The sequence below is a fragment of the Panthera leo genome, chromosome A2, assembly GCF_018350215.1.
Source record: "Panthera leo isolate Ple1 chromosome A2, P.leo_Ple1_pat1.1, whole genome shotgun sequence".
NCBI lineage: Eukaryota > Metazoa > Chordata > Mammalia > Carnivora > Felidae > Panthera > Panthera leo.
The window spans coordinates 31158466-31179628 of NC_056680.1; the positions used below are offsets into that span (position 1 = coordinate 31158466).

At 43.9% G+C, this 21163-nt stretch overlaps 1 protein-coding gene across 6 annotated transcripts in view; it reads left to right on the forward strand.

Moving 5' to 3' along the window:
- Nucleotides 1-21163, forward strand: part of ATXN7 (ataxin 7) — a 141101-nt gene that overhangs the window by 41546 nt on the left and 78392 nt on the right. For 3 of the 6 annotated variants that reach the window (XM_042929896.1, XM_042929895.1, XM_042929897.1), the window contains 2 exons: nt 7141-7482; nt 7712-7780. In XM_042929896.1, the coding sequence (XP_042785830.1) occupies nt 7152-7482; nt 7712-7780 (400 nt within the window). In that variant the 5' untranslated portion in view covers nt 7141-7151. The other 3 variants (XM_042929901.1, XM_042929894.1, XM_042929898.1) reach the window with 2 other exon arrangements.

Consider the following 21163-nt stretch of genomic DNA (forward strand, 5'->3'; position numbering starts at 1 on the left):
AATCAGAATGTCCATGGGATGTAGTAATTGTGTGTTTCTAGGAAGAAAGGTTTAGGGACTGTCACATCTAGAGGGTCATTTGGGTTAAGGTCTCCCCTTTTATATGAGAAAATATGTGTTTGGGGTAGGATTTGAAGACAGAAAACTACATTCATTCATTCACTCACATGTTTAGTGGAAGATAGTTAAGTCTGCATGCCATTTATCTCTACCAAGGAGAGGAACATTTTATTTTGGAGGTGGATGGGGGATTAAAGCTTCTGTGGAATAGTCTGTCCTTTGGGAAAGAAGCAGTACAAACCCCGATGGCTATAGGATCAGGGTGTACACAACAATGGGGAAAAGCAAGGGGGTCATGTTGGTGAGGTCTAGGACTTTGCTCAGAACTGGAACTTTGCTGGGGGAAGGGGGAAGAAAGTTGTGTTGTTCCTTCCCTCTTGTACTAACACACCTGCACTGTTAGTCCTGGAGTGTAGCCTTAAGGCATTTTGCTGACGAGCTTTGGGACCTGGCCACCACACATCTTATGGTAGGTAGATTCCAAGTTCCCAATGACACGCTTAGGTTGGGAATGCAGACAGTCGATCCCTGGGAAAAGTAAGCATATATCTCATTGCTACCTTGCTTTCAGAACCCATACTCTTAACCCCAGTCCATGAAGTCCTGTGATTTAGAGGTGGGGATGAGTTCTCATGGGCTTAGTGTGAGGGATCAGGAAAGCTTTTGTTAAAGAAAAGGGATTTGAGGAAGGACTTGGCTAAACAGTAGGATTTAAGCCAAGGGAGGGAAAGTATTATAAATAGAGTGACCTTTATGAACAGAGCTTGGGGGCTGCGGTCTGGAGTGGGGAGCGTGTTTGAAGCTATCAGTTGGTCATTTTGGCTGAATTGTAGAGTACCTGCTGGAGGGAACTCTGTGGGCGTGGTGGCGTGGGACCAACTCTAGAGGACCCTGAGTGCTAGGAGAGAAGTTTTTACTGAATTCAGTGGTCAGGGGGGAGCCCCTAAAACTGTTAGAGCAAGAACGGACATAAAACTAAAGCCATTCTTCATTCTGCAAGACTGGTGTGATAGTATAGCATGGGTAGGTTAAAATTGGGGCTTTCCATGTGACAGCATAAAAATGGCTAACAGTGCTTTTGTACTATGAGCTCTCCTAATACTCCTCATGAAGCAGATAACTCCTGTTTGACTAATTTTATAGATGATGAAACTGGTACAGAGAGGTTAAATATGTAACTCCCCAGAGTTACATAGCTAGTATGTGGTAGAACGGGGATTCAGCCTGGGCAGGTCAGCTCTAGAACTCCTGTTCTTAACTGGGGGCCCTATAAGGTGGTAACACTTACAGTCACTTCAGTGAAACACTGAACACTGCAACAGTACAAAGAAGACATAGGAAATTATTTTTAACAGTGTGTTTAATCTTTGCATTTTATTGCATCTGAGGCAGTGCACCAGAACTTTATATAGTCAGCCTCTCTTTATAGCTAAACGCTGGTCTGACTTTTTCCATTTTTTTCCCATAACTTTTTCCCCCTGTATTCTTGTTTTTCTTTTTTCTTTTTTCTTTTTTTGTTTTTAAAGCTACTTAAAGGCTTTAAGTGAAGATTTTAAATCAAGTTTGTTAGTAGTTTAAATTTGCAGGCCAGTATTAAATCCCTAGAAACACTTGATCTGTATTCAATTTACAGTTAAAACTTATTACTTTGTATTTTTAAATCTTTCTCTTCCTTCAAACAGTCTGGTATTAGTGGTGAATGTTTCTTTGGGAGAATTCATCCGTAGCTACACACATGTGATTAAGAAAACAAACTCAGTATTCAAAATTTTGCGCGTCTTGGCAAATGACACAGCTTGTAGAATGAATACGTGTACGGGTTAAGTCTTTAAAAAGATAATTGCCCTCATCTTTAAATTTCCACCTTTGCAACCATCCTTATTATTTCTGATTTTGCACTTGATTGTCAGGAATGCCAGCCACTGAGCTGAATTCAATTTCCTCCTTCCACTGTTCTCCCCCTGCTGGAATAGAGGTATTCATGACAGGCTTTAAGGATTTCACTAGAGGGAGCACAGTTAAAGGGTTCTTGCCTGCCAACCTCACATGCAGAAGAGAGCCCTGGCTCTGGAGAAGAAAGAGGGAGAGAGAGAGGTGTGGTCAGAGGAGGGAGAGAGGATATGAATTAAGGCTCAGCCAATTTTAAGAGAAATAAACCAAAACCAAAATATTCCTAATTCAGGGGATCTGAGTTTCTTGTTTCTCAAATGACTGCAGTCCTTTGGGGTTGATAATGGAGAATCTCTGTTACCAACCCTGTAATTTGCACAGATAAATATACCGTGGTTCCTGGTTTTCAAGTTTATTAAAATGTTGTAGTGGGACCAGTGGGGTTTTTTTCCAAATAAAAAGGAGGTTGTGTGGGCTCTTGCATCTTAGAGGTTTTGGACAGTTTCAGCCATTTTACATTAAACCAGATTTAAAGAGTGGAAAAGATCAACTTTTATTTTTGCCACTTAGTGATGCCTTTGGCCTTTGAACAAAGCATTTTACAAGTGGATCTGCTGTGCGAAGAATACTTTTTGTAAAGAGAGACCTTGTTACCCTTGGCACCTACTGGGAACGTCCCTAAATTTGGATGGTGAAGTCAGGCCATATTTTAAATGCATCCCTGGAAGAGATGAAATGTTCAGAATTTGGCAGCATTTCGCCTCTGACGGCCTAGTTCTTAAGCCACATACAGTCTAATTGGTGGTGACAGCCTTTTGCATAAGAGCATTTTGATGAATTAAATTATTTCCAGTACTTCTTATTCTTCTCATGTCGTCAGCAAAATCGCTATGTTGTGTTTACCTTGTGCCTACCAGGTACAATGTGTTAGGCAATAAGGAAATGTTTGATCAATTGAGTCCTCATTAGTCAAACCTTATAAAACATAGCATTTATCTATGCAGATAGATATTGAAGATCCTCATAGCTGTGAGACATAATCAGTATGCTGGCAGGAACACTGATAGCATACAAGGCACACTACTATATTAAAATAATTACATTAAATGAATATAAATTGTATTAGCAATTTTTTTTTTATATTTTGGGGGGTATAGAGGACAGGTATTTAGGTAAGAAGTCCTTAGGGTTTTTTATTATGGCCTGGTAGGTAAAATAAGTATTTGAGTTTCTGCTGTACTCTTGTTTACAGACTGTGCCCTTTGTATAAGGAATACTTTGGAAACATTGCCCCAATTTGTGTATCAGAACACTGGACTTTCTCAGCTAACAGTTTTGACTTTTGTTGGTGACTCATTTGAACTGTGGGAAACCCAAACCAACTATGGATATCAGAAACTGCCTAATCTGGAAGGGTTTAGGACTTTCTTATGGGTGAAGAGAGTGTGGTAAATGCATTGGCTTCAGCAGAAGAAGATTGGTGGGGAGATGTCATGGAGTTGCCTGTTATCCTTCAGCTTCAAAGTTAAATACATTTCACAGATAAGAATTGATCTGGATTGCTTAGTTTGATATAAGACGCTTATGTATACTGTTCACTTTGTGTTAAGCTTTGTACCAACTTTCCGTGGATCTTTTCACATATTCCTCAGAAGAAACCTAGCTTTATCTCCATTTTACCTATTAGGACACTGAGGTGCAGACAGGTTAGGTAATTTGCTCTGGTTACACAACTTTTAAGTGGAAGAGCAAGTACATGGACCCAGAAAGAATTCCTAGCACCTAGGTCCAGAGCCCTCCTTAATGGTCGTTATTTGTTTTTTTGTTTTGTTTTTGTTTTTAAAATTTTTTTAATGTTTATTTTAGAGAGAGACAGAGACAGAGCATGAGCGGGGGAGGGGCAGAGAGAGACACACACACACACACACAGAATCTGAAGCAGGCTCCAGGCTCTGAGCTTTCAGCACTGAACCCGATGTGGGGCCCGAATTCATGAGCCGTGAGATCATGACCTGAGCTGAAGTTGGATGCTCAACCGACTGAGCCATCCAGGCGCCCGATGGTCCTTATTTGTAAGTTGGAAGTAATACACCTTCCCCCTTACACAGTTTTGCATGTTAGTTGAGATAACGTGAACAGTACCTCTGGCAATCTTGGCACCTAGTAGGAGCTCAACAACTGAGAGTTACTATTAGTAACAACTTCTCTTAATAAAGTTCATAATGCTGAGAGGATACTTATTACATTTCACTTTATATTCTGTTGTATTTTCTTTATTAAACGACTCAAAAACTGTAAAGAAAAGAGAAAGATGTGTTGAGCAACAGTAAGGACAGAAGTGAAGTATTATAAAGTGCCACATTGAGCCCATTGGCCAGAGGTTATATTAGTGAATCTTGAAGGATTTTCACATGTAAAAAGAGGGAAATCAAGCAGTGTCTTGAGGAAGTGGGTCTGTGCTTTCCCCTTATTTTCATTCTCACACTGTACTCAGAGATGAGAAGGGCTGTATTCAACTGGCAAGCTCCCTTTGCTATCTATATAGCTGGGTTGTTCTAAGCTTTTTTAAAAAATGGCAGCTCCAAATGACATTCAAATTCACAAATTTTCATTTGTCTCAAAAATTTTTTTAATGTTTATTTATTTTTGAGAAAGAGCGTGCAAGGAGGGGAGGGGAAGAGAAAGAGATAAACATAGACTCTGAGGCAGGCTCCGGGCTCCAAGCTGTCAGAGCCTGACATGGGGCTGGAACCCACGAACAATGAGATCATGACCTGAGCTGAAGTTGGATGCTTGACTACTGAGCCAACAGGTGCCCCTAAATTTTCATTTATCTTAAAGGTAGAACTATAAAATTCAAAGTTATTAATAAACTGTGTACTTTAATCTAGGAAAACTGAGAAGGTGGATATTTTAATATAATTTTACAGATTTTTCAGTAATTTGGGATGAATTAAAAATTCAAAGTATGCTGGGGCTTCCAATATTGAGGGCCTATTTTTTTTAGTGTTTATTTATTTATTTTGAGGGTGGGGAGGGGCAGAGGAAGAGGGAAGAGAGAGAATACCAAGCAGGCTCCACACTGTCATCACAGAGCCCCACGTGGGGCTTGATCTCAGGAAGCCTGAGATCATGACACGAGCAGAAATCAAGAGTCTGATGCTTAACTGACTGAGCCACTCAAGTGTTCCTGAGGGCCTATATTAAGAGTTAGGAACCCTATTAGTACCAAACGAATTATATGCTTTGCCCCCACATTTTTCTCACTGAGTATCAGTGAGAAAAGGAAGTTAAAGCCTTAGAAATGATTTGTTTTTTTAATCCTTCCAATAATTTCCACCATTTTTGGGGTTGTTTTGTTTCTACTACTTCTTAGATAAAGACAGAAAGCATGCATCATTTCACTTTTTGAAACTTATGTTAGCATGCAATCCAGGAAAATTTTACAGAGTTATTTCTAAATCTTTTTAAAATAAAAAAATCGTGTGTGTGTGTGTGTGTGTATTTTTAACGCTTGTAAATTTTCAACTTAAACCCTTTCTTATAAGAGCCCTGCGTTAAGTTTAGATTGCAATAATATTTCCTTATTAATTTTTACTCTTATTTAAACATTTTTGTTGGACTTTGTTTCTTTAGCAGAGAAGTTGGCCACCTCTATCATGCCAGATGTTCCAGATAAAAAACATGAAACCTTCTTTCTCCCCACCTAGAGAAAGCACCTGTAAGCAAACAACTATGACAGACGTGCCACAAGAGTGCTATTATTGCCACGTGAAACATGATGATCAAAATCCTTGTTTCTGTCACAGGCTTCAGATTCTCACGTCAGTTTGAAATAACAGAGCACTTACTGAGAGTGGTTGGTGTGGTCTGCTACTGTTTCAAGTACTTCACACGCTTTAGTTATTAAGTAGTCTTTTATTTTGCTATCTTTACCTATCACTTAAGCAAAAGCTTTGCAGGGCGCGCGCGTGTTTGTGTGTGTCTGTTGAGGAGGGGTGCTGTATATTCTCCTAAGCCCTGGGTCCCGCCCCTGCCGAAGCAAAGACAACCATAAAGAGGGAGGGACTAACAACTCCATCTGAAAATGAACCCGATTTTAAAATGGCAAGATTTTTTAAAAAAAATTTTCGGGGCGAACGAATCACTTCTAGGAGCAATGAAAGGGGAAATAGAGAAATTTCGGGTAGTGTCTCCAAAACCTGTATACAGAATCACCGCCGCCTGTCTCTCCATCTTAAACTGGTTTCATGATCTCTCTTTGCTAGACGAGAAGTTCAAGTTCGCAGGGCGCACGCTGTGACCTCTAGTGGTGGGCATCCGGCGAACACCGGGGCTTCGGGCTGACACCTGGGACGGCACCTGGGCCGCATTTCCTTGCCGGCTGGTGGTTTCCTACACATTAGGCGGCGGCTTGCCATTCATGCTTTTGACAGCTGCGTGGCCGCCCGCGAGCGGAAAGCGAAGTGCTCCCTGCACCAGCCTCTGGGCCCCTGGTCCGAAACCTCGGGCGGGAGGGCCCGACGGCGACCACATTCGATGGTGCCCCGGGGCCGGCCAGCCTGTTCCTCCATAGGTGGCTGCGTTTCCGACTTCGCCCTGGCTCCACTCCGGGGGCTTGACGTGCAAACTTCGCCGGAGCGAGCTGAGAGGGAGGGACCGGCGTGGGGGAGGAGGCGGCGGGAGGCGCCTCTGCTTAAGGGAGCCGGCCGGGCGCCGCGGCTCGGACGGACGCGCGGACGGAAGGAAGGAGCGGGGCCGCCGGGCCCGGCCCGGGGATGCGAACGGCCTCAGGGTGGGCAGCTGGAGGGCCGGGGGTGCGTCTTCGGGCCTCCCCGCCGTGGGCAGCCGTGGCTGGGGCGGGGGCGGCTCCGGGCGCCGGCCTCCGTGCGGGTCTCGGCGGCAGAGGCAACCAGGGGACCCTGCGCCGCGGTGGCGGGCCGCCGGCGGCTCGTCCCCTCCCCCGAGGGGCCGCGGGAGTCGAAAGCGAAAGCGAGCCCGGGCCGCGGACTTTGCGCCCGGGGCGGGGGGTGGCACGGGAGGAGGCGGGTTGGGAGGGCTGGGCGGCCGGGGGGCGCTGTCAGCGAGCCCCACCCGGCCTGCGGGCCGCGCACGCCGCCGGAACTCCCCGGCGCCTCCTTAAAAGCGGCCCCCGCGCGACTCTTTTCCCCCTTTTTTGTTACATTGTAGGAGCGGAAAGAATGTCGGAGCGGGCCGTGGATGACGTCAGGGGGGAGCCGCGCCGAGTGGCGGCGGCAGCGGGCGGAGCAGCGGCGGCGGCCGCCCGGCAGCAGCAGCAGCAGCCGCAGCAGCAGCAGCAGCCTCCGCAGCCCCAGCGGCAGCAGCCGCCGCCGCCGCCGCCGCCGCCGCGGCGCCTCCGGCCGGAGGACGGCGGCCCGGGCGCCGCCTCCACATCGGCCGCCGCCGCAATGGCGACCGTCGGGGAGCGCAGGCCCCTGCCCAGTCCAGAAGCGATGCTGGGACAGTCGTGGAATCTGTGGGTCGAGGCTTCCAAACTTCCTGGGAAGGACGGTGAGTGTTCACGCCCTCCTTTTCCCCAGGTCCCTCCGTCCCCCATCCTCTGACCCTCCTCGCCTCCCCGCCCCCACCCTGTGACCCGCCCCCTCGGGGGTCAGAGATGCTATCGCTCTGTTGGGGTACGCAGAGGTGCCCGCAACTACTCCTTGCGTGCGTGAGCGTGCGTCACACTCCCGGCCACTGATCTGCCTCTCCCCTCCTCCTGTGTGTGTGTATCTCCTAGGGACGGAATTGGACGAAAGTTTCAAGGAGTTTGGGAAAAACCGCGAAGTCATGGGGCTCTGTCGCGAAGGTGAGTCCAGCCCCCCGTTGGAGTTTGTGCAAGCCCCGAGGAAGTTTGCTTGCCCGCTTCGTTAGGGTGGGGAACTTGACCCTACCTTACTCACTCCTTACCCACGCGCGAGGATGCTGCTGCTTGAGGAGGAAGAAGGGGGAGAGCAGAACGATTGGAAAATCTGGTTTCCGGGTCTTCCTGTAATGGGGAGCGTCCTAGAACCCATTGGTGGAGGCCTGGTGTGGTGCAGTCTGAGCTGCGTTGCTCAGTGATAAGCTTTGGGGACTAGCAGTGAGTTGAACCCAAATCCCTTCTGGTCTCTCTTACTGAAAAACATAAGTGGAGACGGGAATTACTAGCTTGGAAAGCATTTCCACGAATGCTTTAGGCGGCTCTGGGAAGGAAATCTTGCCACCAGGAATTTTCTGCTGGCAATCAAAATTGATTTCAAACTTTAGAAAAGATAACAGTTTATCTGTGCATCCTTATTTCTGTGAGATTCAAACTGCAAAGTTTAGGATGCTACAGAAGGATCACCACAGCTGAGGAGCAATTGGCCAGACTGTGTGTGTGAGTTGCCAAGATCAGGGTGCGAAAAAGGCCAGAATTCGGTATCGTGAAACAAGCCTTTAGCGTCCATAGTTAGTGAAACCAGTGTCTAATTATTGGTCAGTTTTTAATAAAACTGATCCTTAGAGAAGGATATTTAGGGAAATATTTGTAGCTAAAGGTGTGTCTCCAAATGAAATGAAAGGTCAGGTATCTAGAAACTGTCAGACTTTTTTTTTTTTTCTTTTCTTTTTTCCTCCTAAAATCCTCCTAGATTTTATTTTTCTTTGAATAGTCAACTTTGCTATCTAATGCCTGTGCCAGGCTTGGACACACTGCAGTCAGAAAGGACTTCTGGAGGCCAGTGAACTTTAGGTTAGTTTAAGTTGCTCTTTCAGTGGTGGTAAGGACAAGGCCTTACATGAGGTTTGGTGTCCAAAATCCTGAGTTTATATTCCCTAATGCAATTTCATTGCTTATATATAGCCGTTTACTTTGGCATAGTTATTGTCCATGGCCCAAGAATAGGTAGAACCTTGGCGAGCTGAATGTTTTAAAGTCCAGAGTTGGCCCATTGTTACTCTGTCTCCATATTTACTTCTTGTTTTTAGAGCCTCTCTTTTTTTCACGTTTGCTGTTTTGGTTTTTTGAACTGGCCTCTTGTTGGCCTCTTGGCGCTGAGAAGAAGAGTAATACCAGTGGCAGCTCTGTGAGAGCTTCCAATTGGAACAGATTATAGAGCAAATTAGTTGATTTTGAAAATGAGAATCGCTGTTTGAGAGCAAAGGAAAGAGAGGGAAAGCACAGGACTTGCTGGCGATGTTGCAATAGGAAAAATCAGTTGTTAGTCCGGTTTTAGTGTTGAGTTGGCAGTCCGCCTGGGCTTAAAAAATTAAAATCACTAGGTGGCAACTCTCATATGAAGTAGTTGGAGTAGAGCATTAGAGGACCTGACCCACTCCTGTTCTTAGTTTTTATTCTTTGGATATGGATACATTTCCCATAAGGGGTTTCTAAATCTGTGTGAAAACAGCATGCTAGTAATTATTGGTAATTCCCCAATAGAGGATGAGTAAGGGTATTAGTGTTTTACTGGGCAACTTGGTCTAGACTGAGACCCAACCACATTTAGTGGCTAGAATGCAGTTATTGCCATATTTATTATTTTCTGCTGGGACCTATTCATCAACAGGTTTTATTTACCATGAGGATCTAAGACCTCTTAACTACCTTCTTGAGGCAAAAAGGGCTCAGAGATTTGGTTGTGTGTGTTTCTGACCTACCAAATTACTAATGATTATTAGAGGTGCTGTTTTTTAAAAGTTGCTCTCACCATTCAGAGGATGCTGAAGGGGCCAGGATGGCTGAAATTCTGCCTGGCTGTTTGGCTTAGAGACTGAAGTTTTTAATTCAGTCACTTCTTGATTCATTTGTGATTTTATGGATTTTCTGAAACAGTTGAAAAATTCAAGCATGAGGATATTCAGCACTCATGCAGTAGGCTTTGTTTGTCTAACAAACAGCTCATGTTGGGCTGCTTAAGAAATGAAAATACGTTTTAAAATCAGCAAAAATTATTAGTTATCTTTTGTCTTTAGTGACGATTATTTCCTACCAAGAAAAGGTGTTGTGGAACTAAATCTGTACTAATTCCTCTTGGCAAGGAGGTTAAATGTAGATAAATCGACCACATGATTGAAGCACTAAGAATCAGAAACTGCCCATCTTGGAAGATGTTTGGGAATATGAACCAGACTTGTTGAGTTCTCATCCAGTTACTTTATGATTGTGGACTTAGGGGTAAAAGCCTGGGTATGAGAGCAAGTTGCTTAACCTTGTACTTGTTTTTTACCTCTCAGAATCTGGCTTTCCCTCTTTGTAAAACGTGATAATACCTGCTTCCCAAGGTTGTAGGAGTGGAAATTAAATTAGATAACATACCGAAAATGACTCCGTGCATATTAATTTCTTCAACCCTTTAAACTGCTGATAATCTTAGACTTTATTTCTGAATTTAGTATTTATTTGGGTCAGGGGGTTAATATCTGGGACTTGAATGGGCTGTAGTGCAGTCATAGTTTCCTTGAAATTGTAGGCTAAACTGTGTACATCTGTTTTTTTAAGGTTTTTTTTTTTTTAAATGATTATTTTTGAGAGAGAGATAGAGCCAGGGAGGGGCAGACAGAGAGACACACACACACACACACACACACACACACACACACACAGAATCAGAAACAGGATCCATGCTCTGAGCTGTCAGCACAGAGCCCGATGCAGGGCTTGAACTCATGAGCCATGAGATCGTGGCCTGAGCCGAAGTTCCAAGCCTAACCGACTGAGCCATCCAGGCACCCCTGTATGTCTACTTCCTAGTAATGTCTACAGCTTCTCTTGAATTCTCAGAGATCCTTCATTTATCTTGACCCCCAAAATTCAAAACTGGTAAGCCATGATTTTTGTCTTTTTTTTCTCCTGTAGCTTAGTTTGGCCAGTTCTCTCATGGTAAGACTGCCCAAGGGTTAAGGCTATGGGAGAGGTTAGAACTATTGATTTAGATGGAAGTGAGGTTAGTTGTGGTTTAGCTAATGTATCATCCCTTTTTTTCCTAATTAGCACAGGTAGGCAAATGTTAGGATAAAATTTCAGTTATCTTTTAGAGGTCATCCTGTTTCCATTTGCACCCTCACATTCTTATTGCCTTTGGTTTCTTGTAATTTGTAATTGTAGTTGATAACACAGGTGATCTGAGTGGAAACAGATGGATAATACATTTTGGCTGTTTTCAAATGATTAAACTTAGAAGATAAATTACCCTATTTTCCAAAGGTAACTTGTGAAATTCTATATCTAACAAAATTATTTTTAGATGAAATTGATTGATATGAGTAACTGATTAAAATTTCCATATTAGTGACTGAACATATATAGGGAGCCTTAAAAAAAGAAAAACAAATGCCTTGATTTCTTGGCAGATTAAAAAAAAAAAAAAAGCAACTTATTCTGTCACCATTTGAAAGTATATATTATGTGGTGGCTCTTTCATTAGAATGTCAACTCCCAGAGGACAGGAGCATTGTTGATGGAGGTATAGTCATCTTCACCATTTGTGCTCAGTAAATATTTGCTGCCAAAAATGTATTAATTGGGCTACTTAGAAAGATTGAGCTGAGTCTCTCAAGGATGAAGAGGTCGAATCATCCAATTTTCCATTGTCTCCATGCCCTCCTCCCCCAAAGGTACCTATTCTGTGGGAGGTATGCTTTATGGCCCTCGGAAGGCCAGAGGCTGTCTTTCAGCACTTCCTGTTGATTTGTCCTGAGTTTAGCACTCCATTTACACTTTCCAGAAAGTGCAGACAGGACACCACCTCTCTTATCTGTGATATTTAGGCAAGGGAGTGGAATGGCGACCCAGAGTGTTAGCCACACTTGATGACAGGTGATTTCCCTGTCATAATAACAATGACATAATTGAGCCTAGGGCAAGATGAAAAAGAGGTTGGTTGGCATCTATAAGCAGCAAGATTAAAAGAAAATAAAAGACTGACTCGGCATGGGCAGCCTCAGTCAACAGTAACTGAGTCACCGTATCAATACTAAATTTTTCTTGCCTAGAGAAGAAAATGGTCATAGTTAGTTAACTGAAAACAAATAGGTATTTGTGTGAAATACTGTTAAAGTAACTGCATTATAAGCATAAAACCCTCTTCCTGAAGTGAAGAACATTTCTGTTTTTCTGTTGGGTTTCTTTCACGTTTTTCCCCCCCAGCTTTTTCTTATGAACAATTTGAAATCTACAAAAGATACAGAAAAAATTTTAATGAGCCTCCTTGTATCCTTCATACAGCTTAAACACCTAATGAGTCATGGCCCAATCTCGTTTCATCCCTACCCCACTCCCCACACTGAATTATTTCGAAGCATGTCCCAGACAGCGTATCATTTCTTTAGGTTTTCTTCTTTTCTGCTTACATGGACTTCACCTTGTCTCCTGCCGAATGGAGTCTTTATGTGTGCTGTACCTTCTTTTGAGGCAAGCCCGGCTGCCCTTTCTGATATCTTTCATAGGTGTATGAGTGTTCTGCAGGTGGCAGTGTTTGCATTCTGCCTACATTTCAAGTGGAGATCGAAACTGAGCCTTAGGAATCCATGAGATCCAAGTTCACTGTATCTGAATCAGGTTCATACATTTAAGGAGCACTCAGGTGATTCGATTGCAGGTCACCCGCACTTGATGCCTCACGGATGAGAGCTAGGGCTGCACTGACAATGGGCAGTTGTCTGACAGTTGATGTATGAAACTCTCTAAAGTCTGCACGAACTCCAGAGTGAAAGAGCCCCTGGAGACCTAGTGAGACACTCCCACAGAGCAGGGATTCCTTCCTCTTAGTTCTGGTTCCTTAGCTCTTTTAATGTAGATGACAGCCCGTGGACCAAATCCTGCCTGCAGCCTAGCTAAGAATGGTTTCTACATTGTTGAATCATTGAAGTAAAAACTCAGAAGAAAATGATTGTTTGATGATATGTGAAAAAATATGAGATTCAGATATTAGAGTCCATAGTAAAGTTTCATTGGAACATAGCCACAGCCATTCATTTACTTTACTGATGGTCTGTGGCGGCTTTCTCCATACAAGGAACAGCAGAGTTGAGTAGGTGCAACCGAAGCCATACAGTCTGCCAAGCCCACAATTTACTGTTTGGCTCTTGACAGACAAAGTTTGCCAGTTCTTGTTCTAATGGGTTCCTTGGTTAATGAAGGAAAACTCATTCTGCAGAATGTGATTTTGGTACTCCTCAAACTTGTTTTGAAGGGGAGAATCTTTAAAATAGTAAAAGTTATTATTCTTAAACCAAAAATTTATCCAGTATTGAAGAAGTATGTTGGGTTAGAAGGAAGATGAAAGAATGTATGTGAGGTTTTGTGTAAGAAGGATCCCGTCCTCGTCCTCTTTTGTCATTCACTGCCACTTCTCTAGGGTATATGTCTGTTTGAGGGCAGTTCAAATACAGAGCATCAACAGAGCTGTCATTGTCTCAGCTTTTAAGAGCCTTAAACTGTGAGGATGGTGATCAGCTTCTGTTAAGCCCCACTGGAGAAAGAAGCAAACTTTCATGGGATTTTAAAAAGGGTACCTGACTCAAATTCTTCAGAGTTTCTGCCCTTGTAGTTTGGAGAAACTAGTTTGGAGCCCCATTGGAGGTCATTTTGGGAATTAGGAGGCTGCTTCACCAGGAACCAGATCTGCATTTTGATTGATGAAGAGGGTATAGAGCATCCTTGTATCTCACACTTTTAAGATTTTGTACTTGCTGAAGAGTTAACACCTGGCACAATCCATGCTGAATTTCTCCACCCTCTAGGCTTTGTTGTTAATGGAGACCATGTGCATTACCTGTGATGGCGTGGGGTTCCCAAGCTTTACTCAAGTTACAGTTTTGTTTCTTGTGAACTCTAACTTTGGGAGAAATTTGTGCATCGTTACTGAGTGTGACCTACATGTTCTATGGCCTCATTTCTTATAAGGATATCCTGCTTTCTCAATGCCACATCTCACAGCATACCTGTGTATATGTGGACAGCTTAAGCTTGGTGAGAACGTTTATTCTGTGCCAACATATGCTTTACCTTATGTCATCTTGTCAGCACTCCTGTGATCTCAGCATTCCCATTTCCCCCTTTTACAGATGAGGAAACTGAGGCTCAGAGAAATGAGGTACCTCAGTAAGATCATGAAGCATGTAAGAGACACTAACCCAGATCTGCCTGACTCCACAGTCCACATGCTTGACCCACTGCCGTGCTGAGCCCATTCCAGAACGCTCGCCTGCTTTTCATGAGCTTGAGCAGGTTGCTATGACCTTTGTTTTCTTTTCCTCAGCTAGAAAAACTGAACTTTACTACCCCTGCCCCCACATTTATTCTAAAGATACCAGAGCCTTTTCCTTGCTGTGCCTTAGAACAGTCTATATGTTGTGTTTAGCAGTTCCTTTATACAGATCTTTTCTTGGAGGGGGAGGGGACATGTGTGCGGTTTGCATTAGAAGTAATTGACTTTAAAAAAAGATGAAATGAAAGCTAAGGTTGTAGCAGATAGGAAACACAATCATCTGGGATTTGTGCCATTAGGAAAAAAATCTTTTAAAAAAGAAGTGAAATTTCACTATTTAAATAGCATTTCAGTGCAAGATTGCTTTTAATCACATTGATATTCAAAGTTTATGGCAGTATTTTTAATAAATGTGCCCCTCTGATTATTAAAGTATTTTTTGATTGAAGTTCTAAGGAGAAAAAGAAGCCTGTTAGTAGACTTAACAGTTGGAGTTACTGTACTTTTGAGAGAAAGGCAGAGGATTACATTTATATTCATCTTGTACAGCAGGGATTATTATAAATGAGCAAAAGAAGGAAAAGAATGATTTTTACATTTCAGGCACTCAACATAAAACTAGATTAAGTGTTCTTGTTCCTTTTTGTAATAAAGACCCTGCTAACATGAAATGCTTTTCTGTTCCGTGTAAGCTTATGGCAGGCAAAAGTCATAGGTTATTATCAATTACATCCACAATCTTAAAACAAAAAATATTTCCCTCCCAGGTTACACTGATGTTTTCCACAATCTTGAACTCCAGTAATGCAGGCGGGGGGGGGGGGGGGGGGGGGGGGGAGACAACCCCCCAAAACGAATGTTTTTAACCAGTGGTTCCAGGCTTTTCTATTTTATACCAGAAAGTTTCCTAAATAAATTGGGGATCAATGATAGGGTTGCTAGCATTTTGAAATATAGATAATTAGACACACATATAGTTACTACCATTATAAAAGTATGAGGGCCACTGTTTTGGAATAAAGGACAGTTTTTTAAATTGGAAGAAAGTTTTAAAAAGACACAATGCGTTATCCTTATTTTTCTCATTTCTTTGTGGACTTATTGGAGATCATTATGTATTTTGCCATTTGAGAAGCACTGCTTTAAATCAGCTTCCTAAAATGTCTATCATGCAACCTTGCTTCTGTGTGCTATTCTTAGGAGTTAGGCAGGAAAGGGGTTCCATGCGGTAGGTTTAAAAAAGACAACTTGCAAGGCAGTGGTGGGAACTACTGATTCTGGAGTTAAACAGACTTAGGCTCAAATCTCAGCTGTGGCTGGTGAGTTAACTTGAGGAAAATTAAATAGCTTTGCTAAGCCTCAGTTGACTGACTGTAAAGTGGGAATAGTGGTAGTGCCCCATAGCGGTTGGAAGGATTAAATGTTGTAGTGCTGTTTCAGCACTTTGTGCAGTGGCTTGCAGAGTAACTGTTCAACATATGTTAATTGCTGATTCTGTTCATTTTATCAGTAATGAAAACGGGGTGTCCTGAGCGTGCTTCTGATCAGGTGCTCCTGCAGGACGTATAGGGGAGCAAGCAGCAGGAGGGAGATGGCCGGTTTCCTTGAGCAGGCAGTATGTTGGTGGTCAGAGGAAACCTCAGTGTGCTCGGGAGGGCAGAGTGTAGGAAATGAACCCAAGTTTCGAGTTGTCTTAAGACTCCAGTGAAAATGAGAAGTGGGAATTGACATTTCTTGTTTCCTCCTTTAGACCTCTCCTTTTGACTTGCAGAGAGAAGCCCCGTGTGGTTATTTACTCTCTCCTGCTTGTACAGAGTGGTACAGCTCCTCTTCTGGAAGCCTGAAGTTTGTCTTTTAGATAGCTTCTTAGAATGTTCCACAAACTTCTTTTTCTGAGCAAGAAAGGTAAATTGTAGCCAGTAGAGTAAGTTGTCTTCACTAAATTGTGAAAGGGATGGGATAACCGAGGCTCCTATTTGTATGATGGTGTGTGTTGGAGGGGAGGTGCTGAGGACAGGGGATGGTAGTCACAAGGGGTTTTCTGCCTGGTGAGGGAATTTAGAAAATTGCCTGGTCAATTCTTGTAAATTTCCATTCTAACTGGAAGCAGTTCTTCATTTAAGTTACCTTGTTCTCCTTGGAAACTATATGGACAGATAGGTTTTAATGGGAAAAAAATCATCATTATGATAGAAGTTAATACATACTCATTGTAAAGATTTTACTAATGAAATATGGAACATGAAAACCATCATTCTTTGTAACCCCATTCTAGCCAATTTTAAATCTTTAATTACAGGGTTTGTATTTAGGGACGTTTATACTTGATCAAGGACACCCATGTTACTGCTTTGGGCACTTAACGACAGGCAGGATTTGAACTTGCTAGCCTGGTGATTTTATTTCCTGACGAGGTCCAGGCCTTGTCTCTCGGCAGGCCCCAGAGTATTTTGTCCAGCATGATTCCTGCTTTGAGAATCCTCTGGCTGTTTTGCCTTTGTTCATTTAGCTTTTCTCCCACAGACATTTGGTAGACCCTTTATCTGTGCCTTTTGCTGGTCTGGAGTCTGAGGGTACAACTGCAAACAAGGTAGGAAGGCACAACCCTAACCCTCAGTAAGGCAGTTGGTCAGCAGATATTTGCAGACTTACCCACTAAGTGCCAGGTTCTCTGATGGATGCTGGGGATAGAGTGACACAAGTCAGAAGGAGCCCCTGCCCTCTGCCAAAGGGAGACACAGTAAATACACAAACATTTTTCAAGGACATAGAGTGCTGTAAAGTAAGCTAATGATGTTGGGAGGGGGGGTGGTAGCTCTAGCTAACATGATCAAGGAAGGCTTTTCTGGGAATTTAGCATTGGAGCTGAGATCTAAATGGTGTGAAAGAAGCTGTCACTGGGTCATCTGGGATGGGGGAAGGAATATTCCATGCGGATGGAAAAAACAATTACACAGCCTCTGTGATAGGAACGGAGAGGAGTGGAGGAAAAATGAAGCTTATGAAGGTCAGACCACAAAGGCCAAGGTTAGGATTTGGGTTTATCCTACGCGTAAAGGGAGCCTACTGCAGGGGAATGGCCTGATCTGTGAAGTGTGAAAACCACCAGCTCTTGTATGCTAAGTGTTTCGAGGGAAGGGTGTGGAGACCAGGCAATTAGGTGAGAGGTGGTGATGGCAGTGGCAGGGTATCCTGTGGAGGGTATGGTTTGGAGGTGGATTTGACGTGATTTCGTGAAGACTTGGATGTGGGTGGGGGAGAAAGGTAAGGATTGAGCAGCCGAGTGGTGAGGAGTGGCGGAGACAGTGGAGACTTGGTCAAGGGGCTCGGGTTTCGGCCACAGTGTGTGTGAGGTACTTAGCGTTGGCCTGCAGCTGTGGAGTATACAGCCACGCCTGGTGGGGCAGCCTGGGCTGGCGGCGTTGTGCGCATCCATGTCACCTGCGTACAGAACCTGGAAAACTACGGGACAGGGTGAGTTCCTCCAAGGTGCGAGTGTGGACAGAGAGTAGAAGCGGGCCAGCGGTCCTCCTTGAGGGGGTGGGGTTGAGGAGGAAGCTGTGGGAGGGGGGAGGAATCGCTAGGAGATGGGAAGGGAATCCAGCTGAGTGTGGTTGGTATAGAATTCAAAAGGAGAAACACTTGAAGTGAGGCGTGATTGCCTGTGTCAGATGCTGTGTGAAGTAAAGCCAGGCCAGGGAACTGATCTTTGGCTCTGGAAGTGTGGAGGTGATTAACGACCTTCATCAGTGGATGAAATGCCTCAGTGGAGGGGGCTGAGGGAGGGACTGGGGGTACTGTGAGGACCAGCACTGAGGAAATGGAGACGACAGATGTGGGCAGGTCTCCAAAGGGTTTTGCTCTGAAAGAAAATGGGGAAATGTGGCAGTAGCAGGACAAGAGTATGGATAAAGGGGAATAGGGAAGGTTTATTTTATTCCGTTTTGTTTTGTTTTGGATAATACTAGGTCATATTTGCCACTGGAAATATCCAGGAGTGGGGGATAATTGATTGCATGTGAGAAAATAGATAAAACTACAAGGATTATGCTCTGAGATGAGAAAAGGGGATGGGATCAGTGCCCAAGTAGACTGGTCAGCTTTGGATAGAATGGGACTTTATTCTGGTATTCTGAGAGGAAGAGCCTGTAGATGCATTGCAGGTAGAAACATGGAATTGGGGAAGCATAAGGTAATTAGTTCTTTCCTGTGAAGTAAGAGAGAAGTTAGGAGGTCATCAGTTAGTTGAGAGTGGATAGGAAGAATTTTGTCTGCCAGTTTTCCAGAGAATGCAGCTGGGTGGAGGAGGGTGGATAGCCAAGTAAACTGGCAGTTACATATCCCTTGGAGGCTTCCCAGTGCACTTAGAAGGAATCCAAACTTCCTAGCAACCCTGCGAGGCCTTGGGTGGTGAGAAGGTAAGCCCAGAAAATCAGGAATCACCATAACTTGGCAGGGAGGACAGGGTGAGTTGGTGGGAAAGCAGGGGTTAGTTAAGGAAGGCTTCCTGGAGGAGATGAATGGGGAAGTTGGCGCTGTTGTTAATCCTTGAAGGAGGAGTTAGCCAGTCTGGTGTGGAAGCAACTTCTGAGGTGGGGACATCTCTGCGTCGGAGCCCTGAGCTTGGCTGGAGCACTGGAGGGTAGGAGACAGAGGTGCGGCAGGAGACAGGTCACCCCAGGGGGTGGGCGTCGGGAGACCAGCATGGTAGCTATGTGCAGATTGAACTGGCAGGGGCAGAAGTGGAGGTTGGAGGCCAGTGGGGCATGGAGCCTGCCTTCTTCATGTGAAATCCTCAAGTGTTTATTTAAAGGTAACGAAAAACTGAGGAAGTGGGGTTTTAAAATACAATTTTACAGTCTAAAGTGGATTGTTTCTGTCTGGTAAAACCCTCTCATGTGTCTTTTTGTTGGTGTTCGTTCGTTAATTCAGTCAGCCTGTATTTACTGAACACCTATTTTGTGCTAGATACTGTTCTCATTTTCAGAAAAAAACAGGAAATGTTCCAGAACTGCCCTTATAGAGCTTCTATCTAGTGAAGGAGACCGGTAACAACAACAAATTGGAACATCTATGTTAGGTGGTGATGAGTGTTCTGGAGAAAGATAAAGCATGGAAGCGTGCAGTTTAAAATAGGGTGAGGAATTTTCTGAACCAAGGCTTAGAGGATATGAAGGCACGAGCCATCTGGATGTCATGGATGAGCTTTAGGCCGAAAGAACAGCAAATCCAAAGGCCCTGATGGGAGAGGATCATAGGGTGTTGACAGAAAGGCAGGGGACCAAGGTGTCTGGGAAGATGAGTAGGAGTGTAGAAGTCACTTGCTGAGGGCTTGGGGGTAAGCTGGAGAGGCAGACGCCACAGGGCTTTGTAGCCCAGTGAAAATTCAAATCCTTTTACTATGGCCTACAGGCCCTGCTTGGTCTGGCTTCTGCCAGGCTGTTCACCCTCCCCATCTTCCATTTTCCCCTTTGCCTATAGTGCCTCAGGCCTGCTGGCCTCCTTCCAATTCTTCACATGCTCTGGGCTGTTTCCCACCTCTGAACCCTTGCCTGTTCCGTTGCCACTGCCTGGGCTACTACTGCTTCTCCTTCTGGCCCCACACCTTCCTTAGCTTAGGGGTCACCCTCCTCAAATTGAGTCCTTCATGTCGCTATCCCTTTAGAGCCCTTATCAAAAACTGTCCATTAGTATCTTGTGATGACGGAGAGCAAGCTATCACTCTTACTAAAACATGACATTACTGTTAGATTGGGATCTGAATACTGGGTACAAGGAATTAACATGACACATTTTTACACAAGTTGGCTAAATTTGCAAAATTGCTGTCTGCCTGGAGGGGAAAACAGTATAGACCACCTGGTAATAATAATCTTTGGCCTCTTGTTGGGGAGGCGTGGTAGTGTTCACTGCAATAACATTTCATTTCCTTATTGGTGATAAAGCTTGGTAGACCCTTGTTCCTCTCTGCTTCCAGTGTTCTAGCACCCTCTTTTTGGTCGAGTAACAGTGTGCTGTGAAAAGAGAAATGGTTTTGGTTTTGGAATAACTGGTTTTGTAGGAATAAATGACAGTGTGCCTGAATCCCTCTATTACATCATCAGGGGTTTCTTTCCCAAGATAAACTTTGTGCTTTTTTCGACCTCTACATAGGAAATTTATTTTCTTCCTTCCCTTTATTCCTATTTCTAGGCCTTTTTCTGTCTCCTCTGATGAACCACTGTACTAGGGACAGGCTCGGAGTTTACAGCAGATTTTAGGTACTACACTTTCTCTCCTTATCTCAGCCTCATGTCTGAGGAGCTTTCCATTGTTAACTGGCAGCTGCAGTGACTGTGTCTTTAAAAGATCTTGTGTGTTGGGTAGATGTTTTCCTAAAAGCTGTTGGCTGTTACTGAAAATAATCTGTTGTGTGAGTTTACAATCTCTCCATGAATCATAGTTTTCTCATTAAGGAGATAGTTATGCGAGGGTAACAAATAAAACAACTAATTTTTTTTAAACTTTAAAAACCAAACCATCCAGCTAGATTACTCAAGTTGGTAAGCACTAGTATTCATCAAGTGTCATGTAAGGGTCTGTAGAAATTTCACAAAGATCTTTTTTTCCTCACTAGTAATTCTGAAATAAGAACAGCTTCTTAAATACAGGATTTCAATAAATGACATTTAAGAATTATGAAATCCTGATAGCTATATGCTTTACTTAACACTGGGAAAATGCCTTTAAGAAGAATTTTAGGGGGGTGGGGCACCTGGGTGGCTCAGTCGGTTAAGTGCCCAACTCTTGATTTCGGGTCAGGTTATGATCTCATGGTTCATGAGTTTGAGCCCAGCGTCAGGCTTTGGGCTGACAGTGCAGAGAGCCTGCTTGGGATTCTCTCTCTACCTCTCTCTCTGCCCCTCCCTTGCTCACACTCTCTCTTTCAAAATAAACTTTAAAATCTGTATATTGGAGAAAAAAAAAATTAGGGGCACTTGGGTGGCACAATCGGTTAAGTGCCTGACTTCAGCTGAGAT